The 23,378-nt window shown below is 40.0% G+C and overlaps 1 protein-coding gene across 2 annotated transcripts in view; it reads right to left on the bottom strand.

Moving 5' to 3' along the window:
• Positions 1-4,172: 4,172 nt before the first annotated feature.
• Positions 4,173-23,378, bottom strand: part of gpr158a (G protein-coupled receptor 158a) — a 79,266-nt gene continuing 60,060 nt past the window's right edge. The window contains exons 6-12 of one of the 2 annotated variants that reach the window (XM_044340100.1): positions 20,425-20,534; positions 16,816-17,054; positions 13,745-13,883; positions 11,245-11,350; positions 10,724-10,870; positions 10,535-10,618; positions 4,173-10,054 (exon numbers count right to left, since the gene is read on the bottom strand). In XM_044340100.1, coding sequence (XP_044196035.1) covers positions 8,174-10,054; positions 10,535-10,618; positions 10,724-10,870; positions 11,245-11,350; positions 13,745-13,883; positions 16,816-17,054; positions 20,425-20,534 — 2,706 coding nt within the window. In that variant the 3' untranslated portion in view covers positions 4,173-8,173. The remainder of the gene's footprint in view (positions 10,055-10,534; positions 10,619-10,723; positions 10,871-11,244; positions 11,351-13,744; positions 13,884-16,815; positions 17,055-20,424; positions 20,535-23,378) is intronic. The other variant, XM_044340101.1, reaches the window with a different exon arrangement.

The following is a 23,378-nucleotide window of genomic DNA, read 5'->3' as shown; positions in this document are numbered from 1 at the left end:
GTGATCTAAATGGGTGTTAAAGAAAACAACGTGCATGTCCTCAATGATCTTTCTCCGGCCGTCCGATGACCCCAGATCGATGATACTGACACTTCGCAGTCGATGCTGTGACAATACGGTGTTGATCTGGTGTTCACTGTCAGCTGATGTTGTCTGTTTCTGGTGTTCATTCAGTCTGATGCCCTTGATGTATCACCACAGCCATTGCACATCATGTAAAAAACAAAAACATATTTTCTATATTTTCTCACTTACCTTTGGTGTTATCTAACCATTTTATTTCTCTGGGTTCTGAGATGTCTGCGTCTGACATTTTTGCCTCCACACCAACACAGTGGAGGTGATGGGATTTTGTTCCTGGCGATCAAAAAATGCATTTGGAAAATTCAACAGCAACATGTCTTTCCAAAAACAGTGTCCAAAGGTCACATAGTTTTTATTGGAACGTCTATCAGATGAAGAAGACCCCATGAGTATCTTAGAACTTGTGTTCTCTTTAAAACAACTTTGAAGAGAGAAGAGTTCTTCAATGTTTTAAATGACATTTGTACAGGCAAAGCTAGAGACACCCCAAACCTGCTAAAATGAAACAATTATCAAGTCTTCCAAACTAAACAACAAAATAAGTTGTTTGGCATTGCCTTACAAGATGACACATACAAGTGTTTTCTGATCTGGTGCCATTTGTCAGTTTCTTCCAAAACTGTTTAAAATTAGTGTTACCAAAATGATTCATGTGACTTTTTCTGATGGTGATAGGTTTAGGCACCAAACTACTTGGTTAAACCTGCATCAAGTGATTTTCTGGCCACAGGGAGGCAGTGCAACAAGCTGTAAATACAACTTTTACACATTATCACCTTATAAGTAACAGCAAACTGTTAGCATACAGTTACATATTTATACAGTAGACATGTAGCAAAACATTATCATTCATTTGGAGATGTCCAATATTCTGATAAACAGCTGGTGCATCTGGAAATGATGCTGATAAAAGCAGTAAGGGAAAACCAAAAACATTAAAGTTGCAGACTGTAAAACCAAAATCATTTGAAACAATTGCTCCTGACACCCAATTGTAGTCCTTGACAGGTTGTATAGGTTGTTTTAGGCATTTAAACAAACTTCAAATGCTGTCCTTTTTCTTGTGAGATGCCCATTTCAGTCCCCAGAGATCTAAAAACTTGTGAAATTGGCTTGGTGAAATTTTGGTGAACTGACCCTTGACATGAAATTTTTAGTTTGTGTACCTTAAAATGCTGGACTAAGGCTGCAGCAGAGAAAGATGTCCTAATTTCTTTAAAATGTTGGGTGCAAGAAGCACTAAATGTAAATGTTTGAGTGGAAAAACTACATGATTTCTGAGTATTCAAGTCCATGGGGTTGTCAAGTGTACTATAAGTAAAAAACCCCTCTGCACTTGTAATTATGAGGAACAGCTTGCGTTTTTCCACATGTGTGCATCTACCTGTGTGTGTCCGTCCGTACACATCTCCCGCTCAGTGTATCCCACGCATGCAACCCTGCTTTGTGAGTCATGAGTCCACCGTGACACATGAGATGTCCTCAACATCGCGCCCCCTCCCACTCCTCCCCCTTCACCACCATCACTACCACCCCCTCCCTCCTTAGCCGTCCCTACATCAGAAAGACAGATGAGTCAGCAACGGAGCATGCTGGCTTGTGCCAAGTGATCAGCTTCCTCTCATCTCCTGTCCGTCCTCCTCCCCACTGCCGTCCATCTCTACCCACATGGCCCCTACCACAAAAGGCTGTGATTCATGCACCGAGCACTGTCTGAGGTTTGGAAGATGTGTCCCGCTGTCCCATAAAGACAACAAAGAGACACACAAACATCCAGCTGTGACTCTCACATGCACCATGGGAGATCCAGAGGGCTCAGTTTGCAGTGGATGTTGGGTGTGTCTTTTGCAGCCACCTGGCACAGTAACTACAGGAGTTTGTGTCCTGCAGTTATGAGGTTTAACTGACACAAAAATATAGATTTCTGGCTATAGAGCTTATTAGTGAAACTTTAAGACGACTGTTGTGCAGACAGTAAACTGGGATTGGTTTCTGTTTGTCCTCATGACAGTAAACAGAGGGGATAATCTGACATGGTGATTTGAGTGGAGGAGAAATTGAAGAACTTGAGTCCTCTCCAAGTGACTAGTGTTTTTATGGGATTTAAAAACCTGAATGTGTATCCCCTGAACACTTGATTGTCCTCATTAAGTGAAAATTCACACTCAAGCTCATGTTGGATCAATATGAGACACCAAGTGCAAGGTAACAGTGTTGTACCAAACTACTTAATTCACTTAGAAAATATTTGATTTGCTGGAGTTTATTCAACAAAATATTTTTATTTCTTAAATGTTCAATAAATGACTTTATTAGATTACTTGTATGGTGGCAGTGATTTTGTCAGTAGTTTTAAATAAAGTCCTCATTTGTTTTAAGTACAGATACCAAAAATGCCTATATGAAAACTGAAACTGCAGGAGACAGTCTTAGAACATAGGCAGAAAGAGAAAATGGAAAGTCATGGGTTCAAATTCCCCTAATGGCTAAAGTCTTTATCAACACATTCTGTCATGATAAAGTGTAAATGAGCAAGGTGGCCGAGCAGAATCAAGCACTAACTACTGTGAGGCTGAATGCCAGTTTTGAAGTGCCTTAAAGTGCAATGACACCGATACTTGATTCCAATACCTGCCATGCTAGCACAATTTAGCTAAAGTAGCTAACGTTAGCCCAAGTCCAAATTAGCGGTGCGTGTTTCCAGAGCAGGAAAGGCAACACCCCGAACTCTTAATGTGGGAAGTCCTGGCTCCAAACAGTGCAAACCAACAGGTTACATCACACCTCACTACATCCATCTTTATATACAGTCTATCGTCTGAACTACCCACTTTGGTGGATTAAAGTTTAAACAAGGCAAATACCCAGAACATAAATGCTCCTTGGTACAGTCATGCATGATATGACTCTGAAAATTCAGATGGACATCAAAAAGCCCTCTAATCACCCCTGTCATGATCCTGGACATAAGACATGTTCAATACTTTGAACGTTATACTTCCCTCATGGATGACGCACACTGCTATTCTAACAGTAATGAATATCAAATGGAACATCAATACTTATCTCCTCATCACAGGTTATTTCTCATAGCTAACTGTTTCCTCCTCTGACGTTTCTCTATTTTAGTTCCCTGCAGCAGCCCATATTGATCTTCTATTTATTAGAAAGGCTTTGAAAGTGCTCTTATAAACAGAAATCAATGCTAACATGTTTGGTTTACACAATACCCTTTTGCAGTGTTCTTTGGATGCATCACTGTGTGTACATTCACAGAGACATACTGTAAGTACTTCTGACACTTTATGTTTTATGTAATGTTCATTAGACCCAATTCATGAGACTGAAAAAGTATTAATAGAACAAATACTGGATATAATTTATTTTGGCATAGGAAAAAAAAAATCACTTTGGCCAGTAATTATTTTGGAAGTGGAAAATAACAGTGCTCATTTTTTTTTTTTTTTTTTTTTTTTTTCTGCAGGGGTCTGGAGTCAGTATTTGATACCATCTTCTATCTTTTGCTTCCTGCAGAGCCTCCATTGATCTCTGTCCAAAAGACCACAACAAGCCATAAAAGCATTTCAGGACAGTCGCCAAGACGCGCATATCCTAAAGTGGTTATGATGCACAAGGCTTTTAAAGGCCTGAATTTCTCCAACTGCATGTCTACATGAGGAATAAGCAAACAAACCTGAGGCAGGGATGATTACTAAGCACAAATGTATCATGGGAGTGTCTTGTATCTTCTTCTCATGGGATTGCAATTATTGCAGTGAGAATGAAAATGCTTTGTGATCTTTGTTTTCTCAAGTTTTCAATTTGAAATAGCACAAAGAATATTCAGAAACACATTAAACACGCACTTCATTTTCATATAAATATTTATTGCAGAGGAGGTATCTTTTATGTACATGCTATCACAATATAACACAATATAAATCTACCAAATATTCCCATATATTGATGCTATAAGCTTGTCATAGAGCAATAGTTATAACAAGCACATAATACAGTGGGTTAGGGACAGAATCACTCACTATACAACTTGTAACAGTCCATAAAAGATCAATTTTTTTTCTTTTTTGTTCTATCAAGGGCAGTGAAACATCGGTCCTACTAATTTCTTGAATTCATGCAGAAGCCACAAGAGCAAGATTTACGACGTTACAGCATTGAATAGTAGTAGTAGCAATAGTAGTAGTTGTATTTGCCATCGGGTGACTTGATTTGGTCACAAGAGAGAAGTCAGGTTTGAAATGAGAGCAGCTAGCCAACAGAACACACCATGGTAAAGATCCAATTGGTGGATAAAGAGCTACAGGACACAGTATTGTCTATGTCAAGATGGTACAAGAACAATGGTCTTGGTTTGCACACCCGAGTAAATGGTTGAGGTTCAAACTTTCACTGATTCATCAATGATACGGCTAAAATACAATGTCTCCAGAGAAACAGACAATCAGACACTGGATATGCATACACAATTTAATACACAGACAGCTATGGACTGACTTAACTGAGGAAAGCTACGGCAAACACACTCTTTTTGAAATTATGCAAATAATACAACAGATCAGATTGATTTTTATGCAAAATATGTGACATAATTCCATAATATAATGGTGGGATATTGCACTGTTATTATTTTCTGCTCTAAGACAGTATAACTGTAATCCTTTGTGCTCCAACTCTTTCTAATCTGGCGTTAAAGTTTCAAATCAACATAAATAAATACATAAATAAATAAAAAATTGTTTCGACACCAGAAAAAAGTACCTTTTTCGCTGGAAAATGCCATAAAATATTGCTTGTGTTGGTTCTCTTTGAAACAAATGGTTTAAATTTCACCCAGATCATAATTGTTTGAGAGCCTGTGTGAGCTCAAGTCATGTCGTCTTTGAAAATAATTATTATGAAATAAACTCATCTCCTCATTTAAAATAGCTTTCCTACAAGGACAAAAAAGAGGTAAGTTTTTTTTCCTTTTAAATATACAGCATATTATTCATCACCCAGGGCAGTAAAATCCAATGCGGCAGTGATTCCAAAGACTTAAGTCAGTTAAAAAACGGAAAGGGCTTCTGAAATGTCGCTGTTGTCATACCAGGGGTCAGGATTCCCCGTGTAATAGGATCCCGCATCCGCTACCACGATGCAGATGATGGATGACGTTTTACATCTGGTTCATAAATATCATATAGATCCATCAAAGCATTACAATCAATCCATGCACGGTGACAGCTTTTCTCAGATACTATTCCTAAAGGAGCTCATAAAGCAGAGGTGATGACAAATCCACGCTGTAAGGCAAACACTCCACATTTGAAATATTTCAGACAAGCAAGGTCAATGGCAGAGGTAATTTCTCAGTAGGTGGAGGCAGATATAAGACGTAGCGTCTAAATCATGTTTATAGAGTCTAGCTGTAGAATCATGTTAAACAAAATCGCATAAGAACGGCTACAAATATTTGTCAAATTTAGCAGTTGAAGAACTGTTTAATCAAATAAGGACTTTGTAAAATTCTCACTGACAAGCACTGATTTTAATGACAATTAGTAAGGACTCCTACAGAGCTCGGATATTTTATCATGAGGAATTTGACAGCAATTACAGATAATTACAATCAGTGACAACATTCAGTGATACCATGTAATTCTCACAAGATACCATAAAGTACTGTAGATGCTATATTGATACATAGTTTTCCTCACATTACAGCAATTCTTGTCAGGTATTCAGCAGTTAATATTTTGATATATAAGTGGGAGATTTCTTATTTTTACTGTGATCCCAGGATGTATAGTGCATGATGAATATTTAGACATTTTGATACAAAACACTGAATGAATCAAAACCTTCAAAAGGTTTAGTAAGATAAGTAATTGATAACCACATTGCTAAGCGTAATTCTAAAATGATTACCGTAATTAATCAATTGGGCTTTAGCCTATTTTGTATTAAGTCGGGACAAAACATGCATTACACTACTTGTGAACTTGCAATATAGAAACGCAAAAAAAAAAAAAATGATGGCAGTATAATGCTTGTTAAAGAAAAGGTCCAGTTTATAAAAGCTTGTGTCTTATTTTTCGTAGTTTTGACCATTGTTTAAACCTGTTAAGATAACATTTTAGTAATTGCTATGATCTGGGAGCACAGCAACATGGTAAACAAACCAGTAGTTTAGCAGTTTAGATTATATAAAGCACTTTATTTGGAGGTAAAACTGAGAGTAAGTGTACTTGACTTGACCCAGATCTCAATTCAAATAGTTCTGGTGTTACTGACGGTTGTTTTTCTCAGTTGGAGGAACAATTGGACAATCAGCTCTTCGAGGGCAGGATATGAAATGGGGACATCTTCCTGGCATGGATGAGATCGATGCAGCTATAAAAGTTGTTGTAAGTCAACTTACAGAAAAACAACTTTTAAATCAGCATATTTATTTTATAGATAGATGTGCTGCTTATAGCAGCCCCTATACAACAACTTCCGTATTGACTGAAAATGACATCAAAACTGGCTGATGATGAACTCTGTTTCTGGCCAGGAAGTCGATCGATAAACTATAACTGACGTTTACAATGGAAAAGTTGGGAAACAATATTATTTTACAGTTCACCCTTGGGGTTCTTTTTTTCCAAATAAGTATACACATATATGTCTGTCCGACTGCTCATGTTTCTTGCCCAACAGGACTTTGTTGTAGTTTCTCTGATTCAATGTTATTGTTACTGATAAGAATTATGGCTAAAACAAAGAAAATAACACCCAAGCTGTAACAAACCAATATTATCCTTCAAGCTGCAGGTTGTATGTACCAGCTGTTTGTAAAACCTGCAGTTAAACCTGCCAACAAAAAGATCCATGCTGGATTCATGAACAAAGCTGGTGCAAATTATTTCCTTAGTATCCCCTCAGTATTTCTCTATGCTTAGTTTTTACAGTGTACATATGAGCCATTTTGACACACATTCATATTAATGCTGCTCTCTTATAATATTTACCACCTTGAAGGAGCTTTTAGAAATATGAAAGCAGGAAAGTGAGTGCCTCTGATATTTAAAAAAGTCAACTATAATGATTATAATGAAACTATAATTTGTCAACACATTAACTGCTTTAGTTGACAAACCGGTAGGGACCAACAACTCTCGTTACCTGGCTGTGCATGCTGCTTATATAATTCACCGTCACAAAATGCTGAAGAGGAAGTCACTTGCTTCACTTCAGACTGATACAAGACAATGCTAGTTAGTTAGGCACATACAGTACATCTCGGCAGACTTGGAAGCATTTTAATCTGCGGAGAACTACAATTAAATAGATCTAAAAATAACAAAACAAAAAAAATGCCTAAGCTTGGTTGGTATGATATCCTGTTTGATATCGTGCCATGACGTTGAAAGTAAGAAGATGAAATGTACAAGAAGGACAGTCTGTCCTCAGTTCTTAATTTATGGAGTTGGCTAAAGTGCTTTAGGCTGATTTCCTCACTGAGTCCTTCCCTCTGTGCTAAGGTTTGGACACAAACTAATAAATTAACTTTATAATATTGAGACCAACATCCTCTCTTTGCAATTGTTCCCTTATTCTTTGGCTTTCACTTTTTCTGTTTTGTCTTTAATTTCATACTTCTTGTTCCTATACACAGCAATATTTTTTCTCTACACATCTATCATGCCATATCCTAGTCCAAGTAATGATGTTAATGGACAAAAAAAAATCGATGTAAGAATCGTTGGCGGAATACAGAATATGATAAATGCAGATTTTCAACATTGCTCATGAAGTGAAAAGGCTGAATCAAAAGTTGCATAAGTAGTCTAAGATTCATCGTCAGGATTTTCCTGTAATAATCTGGAATGCTCGTCATGACTTTGTTTTGTTTTTATACATTTTACTTATTTTCAAAATAGGTAAAACCGGAACAAAACCTCGGAAAGGAAGGCAACTTGTGGAACTTGATCAACTTTTCTTCCAAGTCACCGTACTAATAGTAAAAGGTAATATTTAACGATTTCAAAGTGAAAAAAAGTATACATCAATAACTATAATTTCAGTGGTCCATTAAGGTTGAGTGTCACGCCTTCTTGCTCGATGTGCTATCCTCAAAGTCCCAGGGACAAACATCTGCCTTTTTTGGAGCACTTACAACTCCGCCTTTAGGATTTGGATTGCTCTGTTTCACTACAGAAGCACTTTTGTCAGTACCTTTCTTATCTGATGTATCCTCAAAATCCCATGGACAGACTTCAGCCGGCTTTGCTTTGGCTGCTCCAACATTAGCACTTTTCCTTTTTTCTACCACTGGCACCTCCTGATGACTCTCTACATCCCAGGGGCATACCTCAGCCATTTTTTGTTGGCTCATTTGTTTCTCTGACGATTTACTCTTGTCCTTTGCTTTTGTTCTACTTCTCTCATCATCAGTGTCTTTTGATTTCTCTTTCTCAACTGTTCTTGTGGAAGGGGTATCCGTCTTTTTTGAGGGGGATTCCTTGGTTTTGGAACCTCGAGAGGGGCTAGGTGTTCTCTCAGAATTCGGAGATACTGCAGTGCTTTCATAGTCCCAGGGACATACATCTGCTTTCGAAGTTGGTGGTTGGAGTGAGACTGCTATTTTGGATGGATCTGAAAGGGTACTTCTCCCTTGCCCATCCACTGGAGAGGTGCCTTTTCTCTGCTTTGTCATATTTGGTGAACAAGCTAACTCTGTCGTCTTTTGTGCCTCTTCGAAGTTCCAAGGACAAACCTCTGCCAGATTTGTTTGGGAGCTTTCTACTTTAGAAAGAGGCTGCTGGGTCTTAGCAAGCTGGCTAGACTGACTGGATGTTTGTTGCTTCAACCCTTCCACTTGACTGGTTTGACTCTCACCTCCATCCTCCCATGGACAAACCTCTGCTCGAACAGCAGTTGTCCTCTGAATTTCCTTTGAATGCTGGGCACTCGATGGAGATTGATCAGAAACTTTCTGCTTCTGCTGTTGAGATTTGCCCCCCTTGGTGCCACCTCCGTGAACTGTTGTGGTTTCCTTTGGAGCTATGGATACATGCTTTTGGACTTTGTTTTCAGAAGGTGTTGGAAGATCCTCTACTTCCCAGGGACACACTTCTGAGAGATCGTAGAGATCCTTTCCCTTGACTGGATCAGAACAGATTGTGGGCTGGCTGCCACTCACTGGCTGTTTCATGATTCTGCCTTTTGCTGTGCTCTGTTTGTACTCAACTGACTGGCTAATGATCATCTTGGGTTGGCATTCATTCTCTGACTCTGCATTTACCCTTGTGTCTTTGCTCTTTGGCTGACTCTTCTTATTGCTGTCCTCTGTACTCTGGGTCTTTCCTGTCAAACCCAAAGTCTTCTCTTTGGCACTGGCAATGACACTGAGGGACTTCTGCAACATGGAGGCTCTAGGATGAATTGGTTTCTTGTCTGCAGTGAGGTTATGGGCACTGGCTGACTTGCAGACCAAGGGTACTGATTCGGTAGATTCACTGGGGACACTTATATTCTCACTGGACTTCTTCTTGACCAGTTTCTTGCCCATAAGTGTATCCAGGAGGGACCCTTCAGCTGTGGTCACCTCCATCTTCTCTGTCGCCGAGCTGTTTGAGTCTTCACTCTGGTCACGGACGTGGTCGTAACTACTGTGGGACTTCTTCAGGGAGAAAACCTTGTTCTTCAGTGTCTCCTCCTTTGCTGGCTTTCCCGGGTGAGTCGGATCGAATGGGTTCTTCTTCAACATGCAGATGCTGTTACGATTGCTCCCATGTTCTCCAGCCTCCTTGTCTTCACGGCTGCATTGCCGGTGCACAGATTCAGGAATCTCAGTAATGCGCCTCATCAGAGAACGACCCAGCCCCTTCTTGGAGCTCCGCTTCTTCTGGAGATGAGGGTTGTTTGCCAACATCTTCTTCCTCTTGTAAATCTCTAACTGGGAGTAGAGTTTCTTCAACTCCTCCTACACGTTCATGAAAGAATGGGGGGAAAGACAGAAGTAAAGTGATCAGTCACTCATTTACAAATAAATAAGTGTATTATTCCACATTTAAAAATGGACATCTGATCAAAACACTTGAAAAAAAGCCAACGTTCTACTGCACAGAAAACATGCAGTACAAATTCATGACACGTGACAACAAACGGTTTTTAAATGATGCACTATGGAATATAACATGCTGAAAAACAAGCAAAGACAGGACAGTCTTGGACAGCATCAAATAAGGAAACGGATTGTGTTTAATGTTAGGTCTGAAACAGCCTCTAAGCTCAGGTCTTGAATTTTCATGTTTTTCTGTCTGTATGCAGTGAACCTTCTCAAGCAGCAGGATCATCATAATACCACTCCCTTGATTAAATAGGCTTGAGGGGGACATAGTGCCAAAATTATTGGTAGAAAGACTTCTTCAGCTCTAACAGACAAACAGAAATCTCTGCTCACGTTGGTACGTTTTTCCCAAAGACTGTCGTAAGACCTTACGCCACAGCCATTAATAGAACTGAGATGGCCCATTTCGTCTGGTGTCTGCAATAAAAAACTGCCATGGCTCAGTATTTTTGGAGGATTCAAAAAGTATTACCAGGTTATACAATGAAAAATAAAAGGCAAACAAGTGAAAACGGTGCTTACCCGAATGTCTTCAGGGTCCAGACTGTGTTCACTCCAAGCTGATGTGATGCTGCTGTTGAGATACGACCCAGAACGTCCCATGTCCAGCTCGTCCTCATAGGCCTCCGAGGCAATATCATCTCTCATGTGGGTGCCAGCAAAAAGGAACTGGTGGGAAGGCATTAAAAAAGAACAAAATTTGTTTGTTCGAATGTTTACCTTATTGAAATCTGATCATAGAATGTCATATGGCTGTCAAGAGCCATATTACATATACCCAATGTTACTGTAAATTAAATAATAATGACTTTATTGAAATAGCACTTTTCAGAAGTAGTTACAAAGTTCTTTACAAAAAATTACATGAAATGAAGGAAATACATAGATCAGACTAAAATAAATCAAATTAAAAGTAAGAATGCAACATTTTATTTAGAAACAGTTGAATTGTACAGCTGGAAATTAAAATTTGGTCAAAAAACAAAAGTCCAGACTGTCTTTTTTGTTTTTCATATTTGTACAGTATGAATTGGGTAATTTACCTTAGGGATGAGAAGTAGACCCAGTGTGACTGTTACAGTTAAGTGCGTGTGGGTGAAGAACAGTAGCAGCATCCAGTCTGGATGAAGCTCAGGAGCAAGAGTAAACCTATTAGGATGTAAAGAAAAAAGAAAGACGAGGCAAAGAATAACAGGAAGTGAGAACCAGGAATCAGAAAACTAGAAATCAAACCCAGGCGGAGAAACCCAAATGTTTAGCTGATTTATTTAAGCAGCTGTAGACAGCATTACTACTGGTTATACTACAGTATGTATAATGTTATGCAGGATCATTACTCAAGCTGCTCAACCTCACTGTGAACACTGACAGTGTATTTTAGTATCTATGCTCGTATATTCTTTTAGTACAAGAATTTTGTTAATAAACACCTACTGAACATCTTTAAGAGAGCTGATTCCAATACAGTAAATGTTGTGAACTATGACTGAATTATGTTGTGATATTCATACACATTGTTCTGTCTACAGTAAACCTCTTAGATACATATGGGAGAGATATAGAGCAGCAGCCAAAGTTGATTTATACACTATCTGTCAAGGCGTCAGTTCCCCTGCTTTAAGTAGGCTCATATAATGTTCCACTTGGGTGATCCTTTTGCCAGCAAGGACACAATATTTCCCTCATTCTTTGAATTGGATTCACAATAAAGGGGAGTGACCTTGATCTGGTCACAAGATTCGGTCTATTTATACATCAGACAGTAATACACTGGGATGACTGTGGCGTAGCAGTTGGAGGAAAATGAGATAATTACTGGCTGAAACAATAGTGGTGCGAGGAGTAGCTCCAGCCTTTTATTTAAAATGAACTAACAGGCTTTCAGCACAGTGAGACCCCGCATGCACTAAGGATATGAAGGCATGTCCTGTCAGATGCTAATTCAACCACTGGAGAGCCTCTATCCAAGCAAATGTCATCTACCAGGCTCATTACGTTGTTGAAGTTGGCAAATGGCTAATTACTGCAGTAATAGCTTAGAGGCGCGAATGAAGGCAAACGTCCAGCGTATGAAATGTCCCAAAGCTTTGAAGTCTCCCCTCCTTCATGTTTTGTGAGAAGTTTTCTGTGCAGATGAGGATTTAATAACCTTGGCATGCTGTCTCCTCACAGCCTGCAGTGTCTCACTTCATGCTTCGACCTCCAGCTATTACGTTCCCTTCATTTTCTCTCAGCATCCCATTCGCACCTGGACCTGACTAAAACCTGATGACTATCACAGAAAACAAGAAGGTCTGAGCTTTAACTGGTCACTGTGGGATCAAATAGCAGGTTCTGTGAGTAACACAAATGGACACCGGATGCCTCTAACAAGCCCCGGTGTACAGTGTAGCCTCTAGTGTCGGCCAGTCAGAGTCAACTCGCTGCACCAGGCAACTGTTCCAATTTATTACGGGTCTCATATGGCTATTTTTTTTTACAGAGAAAAGCCTCACAACAAGGCTGAAGAGGTCCGTAGCAAAGTAACCGTAAAGAGCCAGATGTTCAAATAACAGACAAACTGTCTATATGTTGATGATACAAAATTTATTGGTAATGGATGTTAATTTATAACTGAAATATGGCTGCCAATAATTCAAGCTATTTATGCTGTCTTGAAATAAAAAAACATAAATCATTCTGACATGGTTCATTAGTAAATGATGTGATGGAGCTGAGCTCTCAATTAGGGGGACTCCAACAAGGAATAGCTGTGGCGGTGTCAGCTGAAACGTCTCATTTATAAACTGCACGGTGCAGCTATTTGACATGTACACTGGAGGGAGAGGGGCGATTTCACTACAATAAAAGACAACTCCCAGATGAACAGAGGGGTTGAGCTTCATGTCACAGCCTATATGTGATGAAAATGAGACAGTGTGGTGGGAGACGTAAATGTCAAAATGACAGCACCGCAGAGCAATCAAAGGCTGTGATATTAAAAATGGAGCTGGTAAATGTGGAGCAGCATCTGCATGTTGAAGGAGATGTAATTGTTAGTACTTATGTACTTATGCTCAGGCCAGGGATTGATATTTAAACATTTTGCTGTGATCGTCTAAGCTTGAAGGTTCAGTTCACAAAATTTACATAAAATGTTCAGTAGTTTTGTAGTTACAGTCTTAGTAAGGTCAGTTATATTGCTATGTAACTGAAATTACAGAAATTAGTTCTCCGACTTCTCTTTTGTACTTGTTCTAATATTATGATGCCATGGCAAATTTTACTCAGACTAATTGGGTCAAGTAGGGTCTTGCTTTACTGCTGCAGGTCTCAAGTCTGTATGTCAATATGTTTAATACCAGAGTGGATCTAAATGGACCCAAGTGTACGCGGTATCAGTTCTGATCATGTGGTACCTTACAATGGTGTGTTTTGAGGCGAGAGGAGACTGTAAAGTGTAAAGGGAAGACAAATATGGAGGTGCTGTTTCTTGATGTGAGAAACAAGTTAAAGGAGAACAAGGAGGTAAAATCAACCAGCGCAACTGGTGGGAGTTGTTACCTGATGACATAGAATATCGCTGTCAGGACAAGCTCATTGTGAACAGCGATGGCCATGTAGCGAGGCTCGTGGAATGCCGACGGCACCGTCCTCACAGCGTAACACAGGTACACTGCCCACAGCAGGAAGAGGAACTCAGCTGTAAAGCAAGAAAGAGGAACAAGTGATGAACACAATGGAAGCACAGGCCAAGAAATCATTTCTATGCAGTGCACATGCAGGCTATACAGGCCAAAAAAAAGGGATTTGCACCCACTGAGCAGGCACTTCACAGTTCAATGCTCTTATGGAGCTGGTGCAAATGGTTGTACAACACAGGTATACAGGGAAATACCCTGTTCAATAGAAGCTATTAAAATCATTTGTAACAGCTGTGGTTGTATTCTCTGGGTACTAAATAAATCCCCATGCACCACCATGGCAACCCCATCTAATGTTTCCCAGGTAGCCAGCTCCACAGCAATAAACACGCTGCTTTTTCTATGGAAACCTTTTGTCATTATTTTGACATTTATGGAGTCGTGTGCTTGAACTGTGGGGCTGTCAGGTCTGAGTGAATCACATTTTTGGCTCACAATAGAACAACAGTGAACACTAGATGCAATGTCCCACTCATAGAATTATTTATTAGGGTTGTGTGAGGGCATATGGAGATCAAAATAGCTTGAATGAATGAAACGAATCTACAGTACATCAGAAATTTTTTAGGTCTAAAAAATCTGAATCTCCCTAAAACCTTAAATCTTTAAAAAAAAAAATCTGTAAATTAGGGTCTGTATCTTGAAAGAATAAGGCAGGTTACTACACTAGAATAAATAAATGAAACTTTATTTTGGAAGCAAGTTGAAATAGTGTTGCTGCATAATATGTAATTTTCTGACTAGGGGTCTCTCAATCAAAACAATAAAAAAAGAGGGAGTTTGCTGAAGTTGTGAAGTAGCGTGGGATCATGGGAGTTGTTGTCTTCATTGCTAAACAGCGACCATTGCCGTCATTACAGTCAGCTTCACCGCTCAGGGTTTTTTTTACCGAGAGATACTGGGTTTGAACATTGCTGGAAACATTTGGGATAATCTAAGTACAAAACTCAACAAAATATATAACATAGGTCTTGTTGTTTCTTAGATATTTTAATGCAGTTAAAGTTACACATTGGGCCTATACAGGGGATGTATCATGCACATTTCCAGGTCTGTATTTTCATTCTGGGGCTCTACTGGAATATCTTTGCATGATTTATAGTTAAATTATGCAGCCCTTCAGTTCAGTCTCTGTCTGAAACAGGCCGTTTTAGCTCCTTTCTCTTTAAGCCCCCCTCCCAATGAGCCTACTCTGTTCTGATTGGTTAGCTTTTTGAAGACAAAAAAGGACCACGGTTTTCCTGAGTCAGCAGATGTAACAGCATGCAGATTTCTTAAACGTAAGAGATGCTGCTCCCCTCCAAGCGTCTTTGATTTATCATCTGTCTTGATCTGGTGCTGGTTGCCCTCTCCAACACAGGAAAACATCCAAAAGTGTAGCACCAGTGGAAAGGATTAATGTCTTCTTCTGGGAAACGTAAGAGCATTGCCAAATGTGGATGAAGGCAAATTGTCTTACTCATCCAAGTTCTCCTTCAACTCATCACTCACTCTTCCCTCTCTTTGAACTCCACATGCTATCATTCCTAACAAATTACTTCTTGATTTTATGCCATGAAAGTAACACATGATTTCTCACTGTGGTGTGCACACACAGAATGCAGTGTATACTAATCTATCACAGCACCCAATGCAGCCCCTCAGTTCAGCCTCTGTCTGAAACAGGCCGTTTTAGCTCCTGTCTCTTTAAGGCCCACCTCCCTAGGAGCCCACTCTGTTCTGATTGGTTAGCTTCTTTAAGCTGCCCCTAAGGAGACTTTTGTGGGCTTCTGAGGCTACGTAAACAAACAGTAGTAGTAGGATTTCACTTCTTTTACTCATTCTTTACTCGAAATATAAACTTATCAAATACACCCGTACATGTTCAAGCCGAAATCTGAGCCAAAATATGTGAGTGGACAACACAAACAACCTGTGGAACAACCTTAGCAACAAAGGCTACAGAACAGACGGCCGGTTGTGGGCATGCATGAACAATCTGATGTCATCATGAGGAGGAAGTAGAGGTAACTTTGCGGACCGTTCGAAGCAGGCTGAAGCCCTGGCTTTTGACTTTCAGGGAGAATTTCACATAAGTTCAACTTAAAGTTTTAACATAAACATTTTTTTGTAGGAAGGCCTATCAGTTTGTCATTGAAAATTGTGTGCTGATGGGTCAGCAAGAATTTGAGAGAAATATAATGCAGATTATATGCATTAAATTGCATTTTTGTTGTGCATACTTAGGCCTAATGATAAATTGTTATTGATTTTAAACTACGCTCTTCCATGTTGGCTTTTGTGTGGTGCAAATAAAGTAGAGTGTAAAGTAGTAAAGTACAATGTATTACAACAAGACTGACTTTCTGTCTTTCAGGAAGATGTGTGTGTGGTTTATGATCTGCACGCAGGTGACGTCAGAGTTGACCCACACATCCCTATTACCGAGCTATTTTTACCTCCTAATAAACATAATGAAAATGCCGCCTCAGTGTACAGTATCACAGCATGAAGGCTCTGCTCGGGGTCCATCTGTTTCTCCAGAAGTCAAAAAGGACCACAGTTTCCTGTCATGAAGCCTGAGTCAGCAGATGTGCAACAACATACAGATTTCTTAAATGCAAGAGATGCTGCTCCCCTCTGTGCGTCTTTGATTTATCATCTGTCTTTGTCTGGTGCTGATTGCCCTCTCCAACACAGGAAAACATCCAAGTAGCACCAGTTGAGAGGATTAATGTCTTGTGGGAAAAGCATTGCCAAATGTGGATGGAGGCAAACTGTCTTCCAAGTTCTCGTTCAACTCATGCTATCATTCCTAACAAATTACTTTTGATTTTATGCCACAAATACCTCAAATAACCTATGTTTTCTAACTGTGGTGTGCACACACCGCAGAAGTGTGTCATCTATTCACAACACCCTACGCAGGCATAGAGCGGTTGTAGGGCTTACCGACAGCCATCATGTAGTCCCAGCGATCCAGCAGGCACATACTGAACTGCAGTCCGTCAGGCGTGTAGCCCACATCGATGAGAGCCAACTTCCTGTCCGGGTTCTGGCAGACAGCAGATGTCCAAGCCACGAGGAACCAGAGGACGATAAGCAGGATGATGCCCAGCAGACGCAACACTCGCCAGCTGGTCATATAAGGGATCCTCTGGGCTGTACGGGACAGGAACACCTTCAGCACCCTGTGGGGGAAGATGAGAAGCTCACTTTGGGAACAGACTCATGTTTGGACAGTAAAAGATAGCATCCATTAAAGGGAAATGTTCCCCTTGTTTACTCTCACATTGTTCCAAATCATCATTGATGAGAGTTTTAATGATTAACTTGAGCCTACTTGTCTTAGTAATGTCCTACATTTCCCAGAATTCAATGCTGTCAGCACCAGAGGGAAGTAAGTAAGTAAAAGTCAACATTTCTTGTGGCTGCAAATCACTGTGGTCTATTGAGGATAGCATTGGTGGAGAAACTGGTATTACTTTTTCCCATATAAATCTCTCACTGTATGATTGTTGAACATTAGTGTGAAATGAGTCGACAGTAGGAAGTACCCTAGGGTCCACCACTAAAACTTTGAGACTGTCCTCACCATAAAAACAACAGCATTCATCAACAAGAACAAAAAACACTTACAGCAACATTTCATTACATTTTCCTGACAAGGGCCTGTTGTGGCTGTGCAAATCATGACGAAAGTAGTGTGACATTATATTGCTGCAAAATATTGCGAGTATGAGGGTGGATAGTTGGGTCAACAGAATGCGTGACTGTGATACCAGATTTCAGTTCACATCACTTTTCTTACCAACAGAAAATGTCAGTTTAACCATAATCTTTCCCTAACTTAAACTAGGAAGTTTTAGTTGCCTTTTTAGTTGGCTCAGATTTCTTCAAGTCCATCTTAATACAATCCTCACATACACATATGTATGTTGAGAGAGTTGGGTCACCGTAATTATCCCCCCTGTCCATACTGGTCATGAAGAAATTGAGTGTAGAGTGTTGAGTCTACGAAGTCTTGCACAGTCTAAATGATCCAACTGAAGTTGATCTATTCGTCCTGGCAGTCGTGTATAGTTTTATTGCTGATGTTTTGTCTCGGTTATGTAACTGACAGGACGTATGCCCCTACAGCAGCTCAGCAACAAAACCCCGTCCAGTGAAACACAAAGAGGGAACTTTGTAGTAACTAGTGCAGACTAGTATATTGCTGGACCGTGTATGGTCAATGTGTGAAATCGTGGCCAGTTTGTTACAGGGATAGTCAGTGGTGTCTGTAATGTGAATTCCTGGATATTAAATGTTCATCTGCAATTTTCTGTAGTGGTCCCAGTAATATTGGTGGTTAAGCAAAAAAAAAAGGTTATAAATGAAGCTGCAAGAACAATACACTCCACTCATATCTTGGGATGTTTGATTTGAAAGAGAACTTATTTTAATTTTAATTATAACTATTCTAATTATCTGTTAACTCCCCCTGCTCTTTCATCTGTTTCACTTGGCGGATGTCTCGTTTTTCACTCTGCACTGGGTGTTTTGTCAGAGTGATGGTGATTTGGGGTGCTTTAACTGTGTGCTCTCTCTCATGCCTCTATGTACCTTCACTCTACCTCTTTCCTGGTTGATGATTATGGAGGCTCCGGTAGAAATTATAAATTAAAGTTTTCACAGCACTTTAGGCGCAAATTCAGGAGGCTCATCTCCACCTGGTTACCGCAGTTACAGTCAAATCAAGCGCACCTGCAGAGCAGCTGCCCCACACTAACCTGATATAACAGCCTACATGAGTCTCATGTTTTACCTTCAAGACTCGTGTTTTAATGATGTTTATTTCTCTTGAACACATCAGAGAAATAAAAAGTGTGTGTCCTGGTATTGGTTCAGTTATAAAATAGCGTCTCTCCTGCCGGCTGTTGACAGAGCTGTCAGCTGGAGAGTCGATCACACTGGACGTCAGCGGAGGAGACGGCAGAGACGCTGATATGTGTCTGTCGAAACAGGAGTTTAGCCGACTTTGCTGTATTTAATATCGAGTGAGAGTGTCAGAGCTTACAGCAGGAAACACAGTCACTCTGTGTCGTGCTGCTGTGCTCTGCTTCCATCATCGCATAACATTTCATTTTGAAAGAGCAATGGCCAATGAGGCTCCAACACTCAGCCGGTTGACCAATGGTAAAACTTTATCACTCACTCAGTCTATCACGGACAACCGTGGTTATAGGACAAGACTGCAACTTGATTTGTCTAACTTAGACTGCTGAAGTCTCATATGAGCCTTGGCTGAAATTAGGAATGCATCGTTGCACAGAACAAGGATTGTGGATTTTGGCCCCTATTTCTTACAGTTTAGTGTAGCACACGAGGAACTCTTCACAGCCACTATGGACAGGAATTATTACAATAATCAGTATTTGTCTCAGTGTGCAAATGGTAGGTGAGTACTGAAAAGTCATACATACAGTCATATGAATAATTTGTGACAGAGATGACAAAAAATGATTCATTCATGGCAATGACAATCTGTTTTGTCATTTAGTTTGGAGAGCTTTCCATTTGAACAATAAAAAGCTGAAGATACATATATCTTGAACTGTTTACTTTTAACTACTACAAATTTCCCTCGAAGTACAAGGTCCATGTCTTTTAGCTGTTTTTAAAAGAGCTAGATTGTCTAAAAGCTTTTTTATCTTTTAGTGTTGATATAATACAAAACAGCAGAAAATTCCAACATGTTAAACGCATCATAATTCAAAGCAGTTATTCATTCGCTGCACTTCTACAAGCTTCTAACACAGACAAACACTGATAACCGGGAATTAAACTATGCCCAAACACATGACCAGCCATCGCTATTATTAGGCTCTGCCCTTCACACACATTGATGAAGTGTCCACTGTGCTCCCCACTAATGAGCCCCCCATCAAAAATTGATCTGTGCAATATGTTAACTTGCACCTCTAAGGGTTTACTCAGCTCCCGCTAGCATTACCCACATACTCTTAATCAGCATCTTCATTAGGCCTTTTTGACAGATTCACCTGACAAAAAGCCCCACAGATGAACAATTCCAAGTGTGTTACTTTAAATACAACAGACCCTTGTCTCATTATCGGCTGTTCGGTGCTGGATAAACCCCCCCCCCCCCCCGCTCTCCTCTGTATCCTCTGGCAGTCCTCTCTCAGTGAGGTCCTTTCCCTTCCTCTGCTCTCACATGCATTTGTCTCTTGCCAACCATCATTCAATACTACATTATATATCATTTGGGGTTTTCTTAATTACTTTTACTTAGCAATTCTCTCTTCCACTTAATTAGGCAGTAAATCCACCCCTAAACATGTACAGCAGTGTAGTCTGGTGATGAAGAAGCTGAGAAACATGCTGCCTCAACACTTCATACGGCTCTTACTTTTACAAGGAATTAAGATCTAAGACACAGTGTAATTGCACTTAAAGAGGTCAGTGTAATCCGATAGTCGTTTCCTGGGATGGATAACGATGTTGGACAAATGGGTTTTGTGCAGTTGTGTGTGTGTGTGTGTGTGCTGTGTGTATTACCTGTACAGCTTCAGAGTCAGTGTCCCGTAGACGGTGGCGAAGCCCAGCAGTCGAACCCATCGCAGCAGGATGCAGCGGAACACGCTCGGCTGGAAATAGAGAATCCCGACCTGCAAGAGGAAAGAAGAAGCCTTAAATAACGCAGGACGTGCAAAGAAACAGACGCAATGATAAGTAAGAGAGCCGTTCCACTGTGAGTGTTTCAAATTAAATACAAAGTCGTGTGAAGCTGCTGCCTGATTGCGCCCCAATGGACAGCTCTCTAAACAGTGAAGTAATTGAATTTCATTGTTTGTTCAAACTGTCTCCTAGTTTAATGTACACTATGTAAACTCACTCATTAATTCACTCAGTCATCAGTCACCCGCCCCTCTTACTCCAGAGTATTTTAACTTCTTCTACTTCCTAAAAAACTCAATTATACAGTTATTTTACACAGACAGTATCAACAATTTCCACTTCCTGTTGCCACCATTAGACTTTCAAAAGGAATGCTAAACAACTAAATGTTACAAAACATTCAGTAGAACATTTTCCATCTGTTAGGTTGAAGTGGATAAGCAGGTGTTTAAGCTTTCATTATTTCTCTTCAGTGTCAAGTAAAGTTTGACATACTTCAAACCGTCTATGGGTAAAAACAAAAGCTTACAGCAGGTGTTGCATCCATTATTAAAGAAGACAAAACTCCAGGAAACACTTGTAGTATGAAGAACAACTTTATTGTAAGCCCAATGACATCATGGTCATTATACAACAATATAGTATAGTCTTTATACTTCAAGTGTTGTTGGAGTTTTGACTTCTTCAGACTTTTTTCCTCCTCTGTGCACCTTGGGAGTAGATGAAGTTGTGCCACAGATCACTACTCAAAGTCCTCCAGAAGAAGGGCAATAACACCAGTCACATTTGAGTCCAGTATGCTGGAAAATATACAAACTCATGCAACTCGAACTTCACCAAATGGCATGTTTTAGACATCACCCACAATCTTTCCCTAACATATTAAGTTGCAGATGGGTAGAATCAGATGCATGATGTTGCTTCCTGTTACAATAACACAATGCAACTACATGAAGTAAACGATATACTGTAAGTTTTATATTGATAACAAAAAATGTAAGGATGAGTAAATTAGTACATCAGTACATGACATTGTCTTTCCATGAGTTTTTATGTTTGCGTGGATTAATTACATTAATTGGATTAATGCTTAGTTGAATGTTTGGTTGTTGTAGTTATTTTAAGTTTAAATATACTGTATTGGATGCAGATAATTTATTAAAACTGCGATGATGGTAAATTTGGTGACATATTCATCCACGTTATGGATAATTTGATGAATTTGGATTATTATATAGCTACCCCAGTTAAACAGAATCAAACTCATGCAAGAACTGTATGTTGTTCCCCAATTTTAGCAAATAAAATTAATTAAAAATCAAATAAATCAGCAATTATTCAATACTGCGCAGTATGTTCGGTGTAAACACACAGAGGAGTTCATTGTCTGAACCACACTGTGAGAGGCTCTGCTCTAATAGGCATAGAGCGAGCTACACTATTCCCTCACAATGACTTACTGCTTCTCACTGCTTCTCTGCCTCACATACATCGGTGGGGTGCAGCCAGTGCTGTGATATCCTTTCAAGTCGTACAAGTAAACAAGTCCTTAATTTTCAATCATTTAAGCATGTGAGGAAACAGAAAAGAACAAGTATAACTTGCATGAATTTTGCTCCTTATTTTATTGTAATTACTATGAGTAGTACAACTGTTACTGCAGCTATTATTTAAATTAAATAATTAAGATAGAGCTCCATTTGTAGGACCATTTTTCAATAAATCACATCTGACACATTAAAGCGAAAATTCATGATTTACAGCTGAAAACAAGATAGGACAGTGAAGCTCTGTTGCCATCCTTGGCATTACTCAAAAAAAAAACAAATCCATCTCAGTCTGCTAACATCATAGAAAGCTTGCCCTTGAGACAAGGAGGAGGGCATTCACCCATGTTTGCTACAACGACTTAGAAACACACTGAAATGGTGCCCATCCCAGCCGACAAAAAAAAAAACACTGATGGTCTTCCAAAGACATAAAAAGCGCCAAAACAAACACACACACACAAAAAAAGAATGAAACAAACATCTGAGGCAACATAATTATCTGTCCGTTGCAGATGTGCAGCGATTTCCCCTGTGGGATTGTTAATGTTAATCGGATTAGCTGAGGCATTAATACGTTCCCTCAGGCAACAGCGAAGACGCAGGCATGTGGATATTTTTGCTCACTAGGTTTGAATCAGTTAAGGGACACAGAGGACCCCACAGGAAAAAGGGTGGCCCACATCCTCATCTGCTCGCAGTCGCTGGACGACCGTACGCAGCAACTTCTGACTCAAACAGAGCTTGCTTCAGTTGACTCAGCTCTGTGACAGAGACGTGGAACAGAACAAATACTGAATAGATGCATGCTCAGTTGTTAATCTTAAATGCATACAAGGTTTTGTCCTGAATTTTGCTTTATGCAGGCTGAAAAAGACTCTGAAACTACCTTTCAGAGGAAACTAAACCTCACCTGAACCAGTGGGGTTGAGGAAAATATCTAAACAACAATATGTGACCGCTCCTTAGTGCATTTCTTTTTTCACCAAATAGAGAGGCACAGGAGCTGATAAAGAGATAGCAGGCCGGGCAGGCGCTGAGCAACTTGCTGACGCACGTTTGGGTCCACAGGGACAGAGGAGGGCACAGGAAGATGAGTAAAAATGCACCAGGGGAAAACACAGCTCATGACTCCTTTTTAGATAAACTACAAAATAGCGGCTGTATCTCTATCACGTGCCAGTTCAAGGCTGGTGTTGTTTGTGAGGAGATAGAGGCAGGCGGGGAGGTGTTATCAGCAGCATTGCTCCCTCGAGGCCCAGCTCCAAATGATCCGGACGAGTCGTC

This window comes from Thunnus albacares, chromosome 21 (assembly GCF_914725855.1).
Source record: "Thunnus albacares chromosome 21, fThuAlb1.1, whole genome shotgun sequence".
NCBI classification, from domain to species: Eukaryota; Metazoa; Chordata; class Actinopteri; order Scombriformes; family Scombridae; genus Thunnus; species Thunnus albacares.
This window is presented reverse-complemented; position numbering and strand designations above follow the sequence as displayed.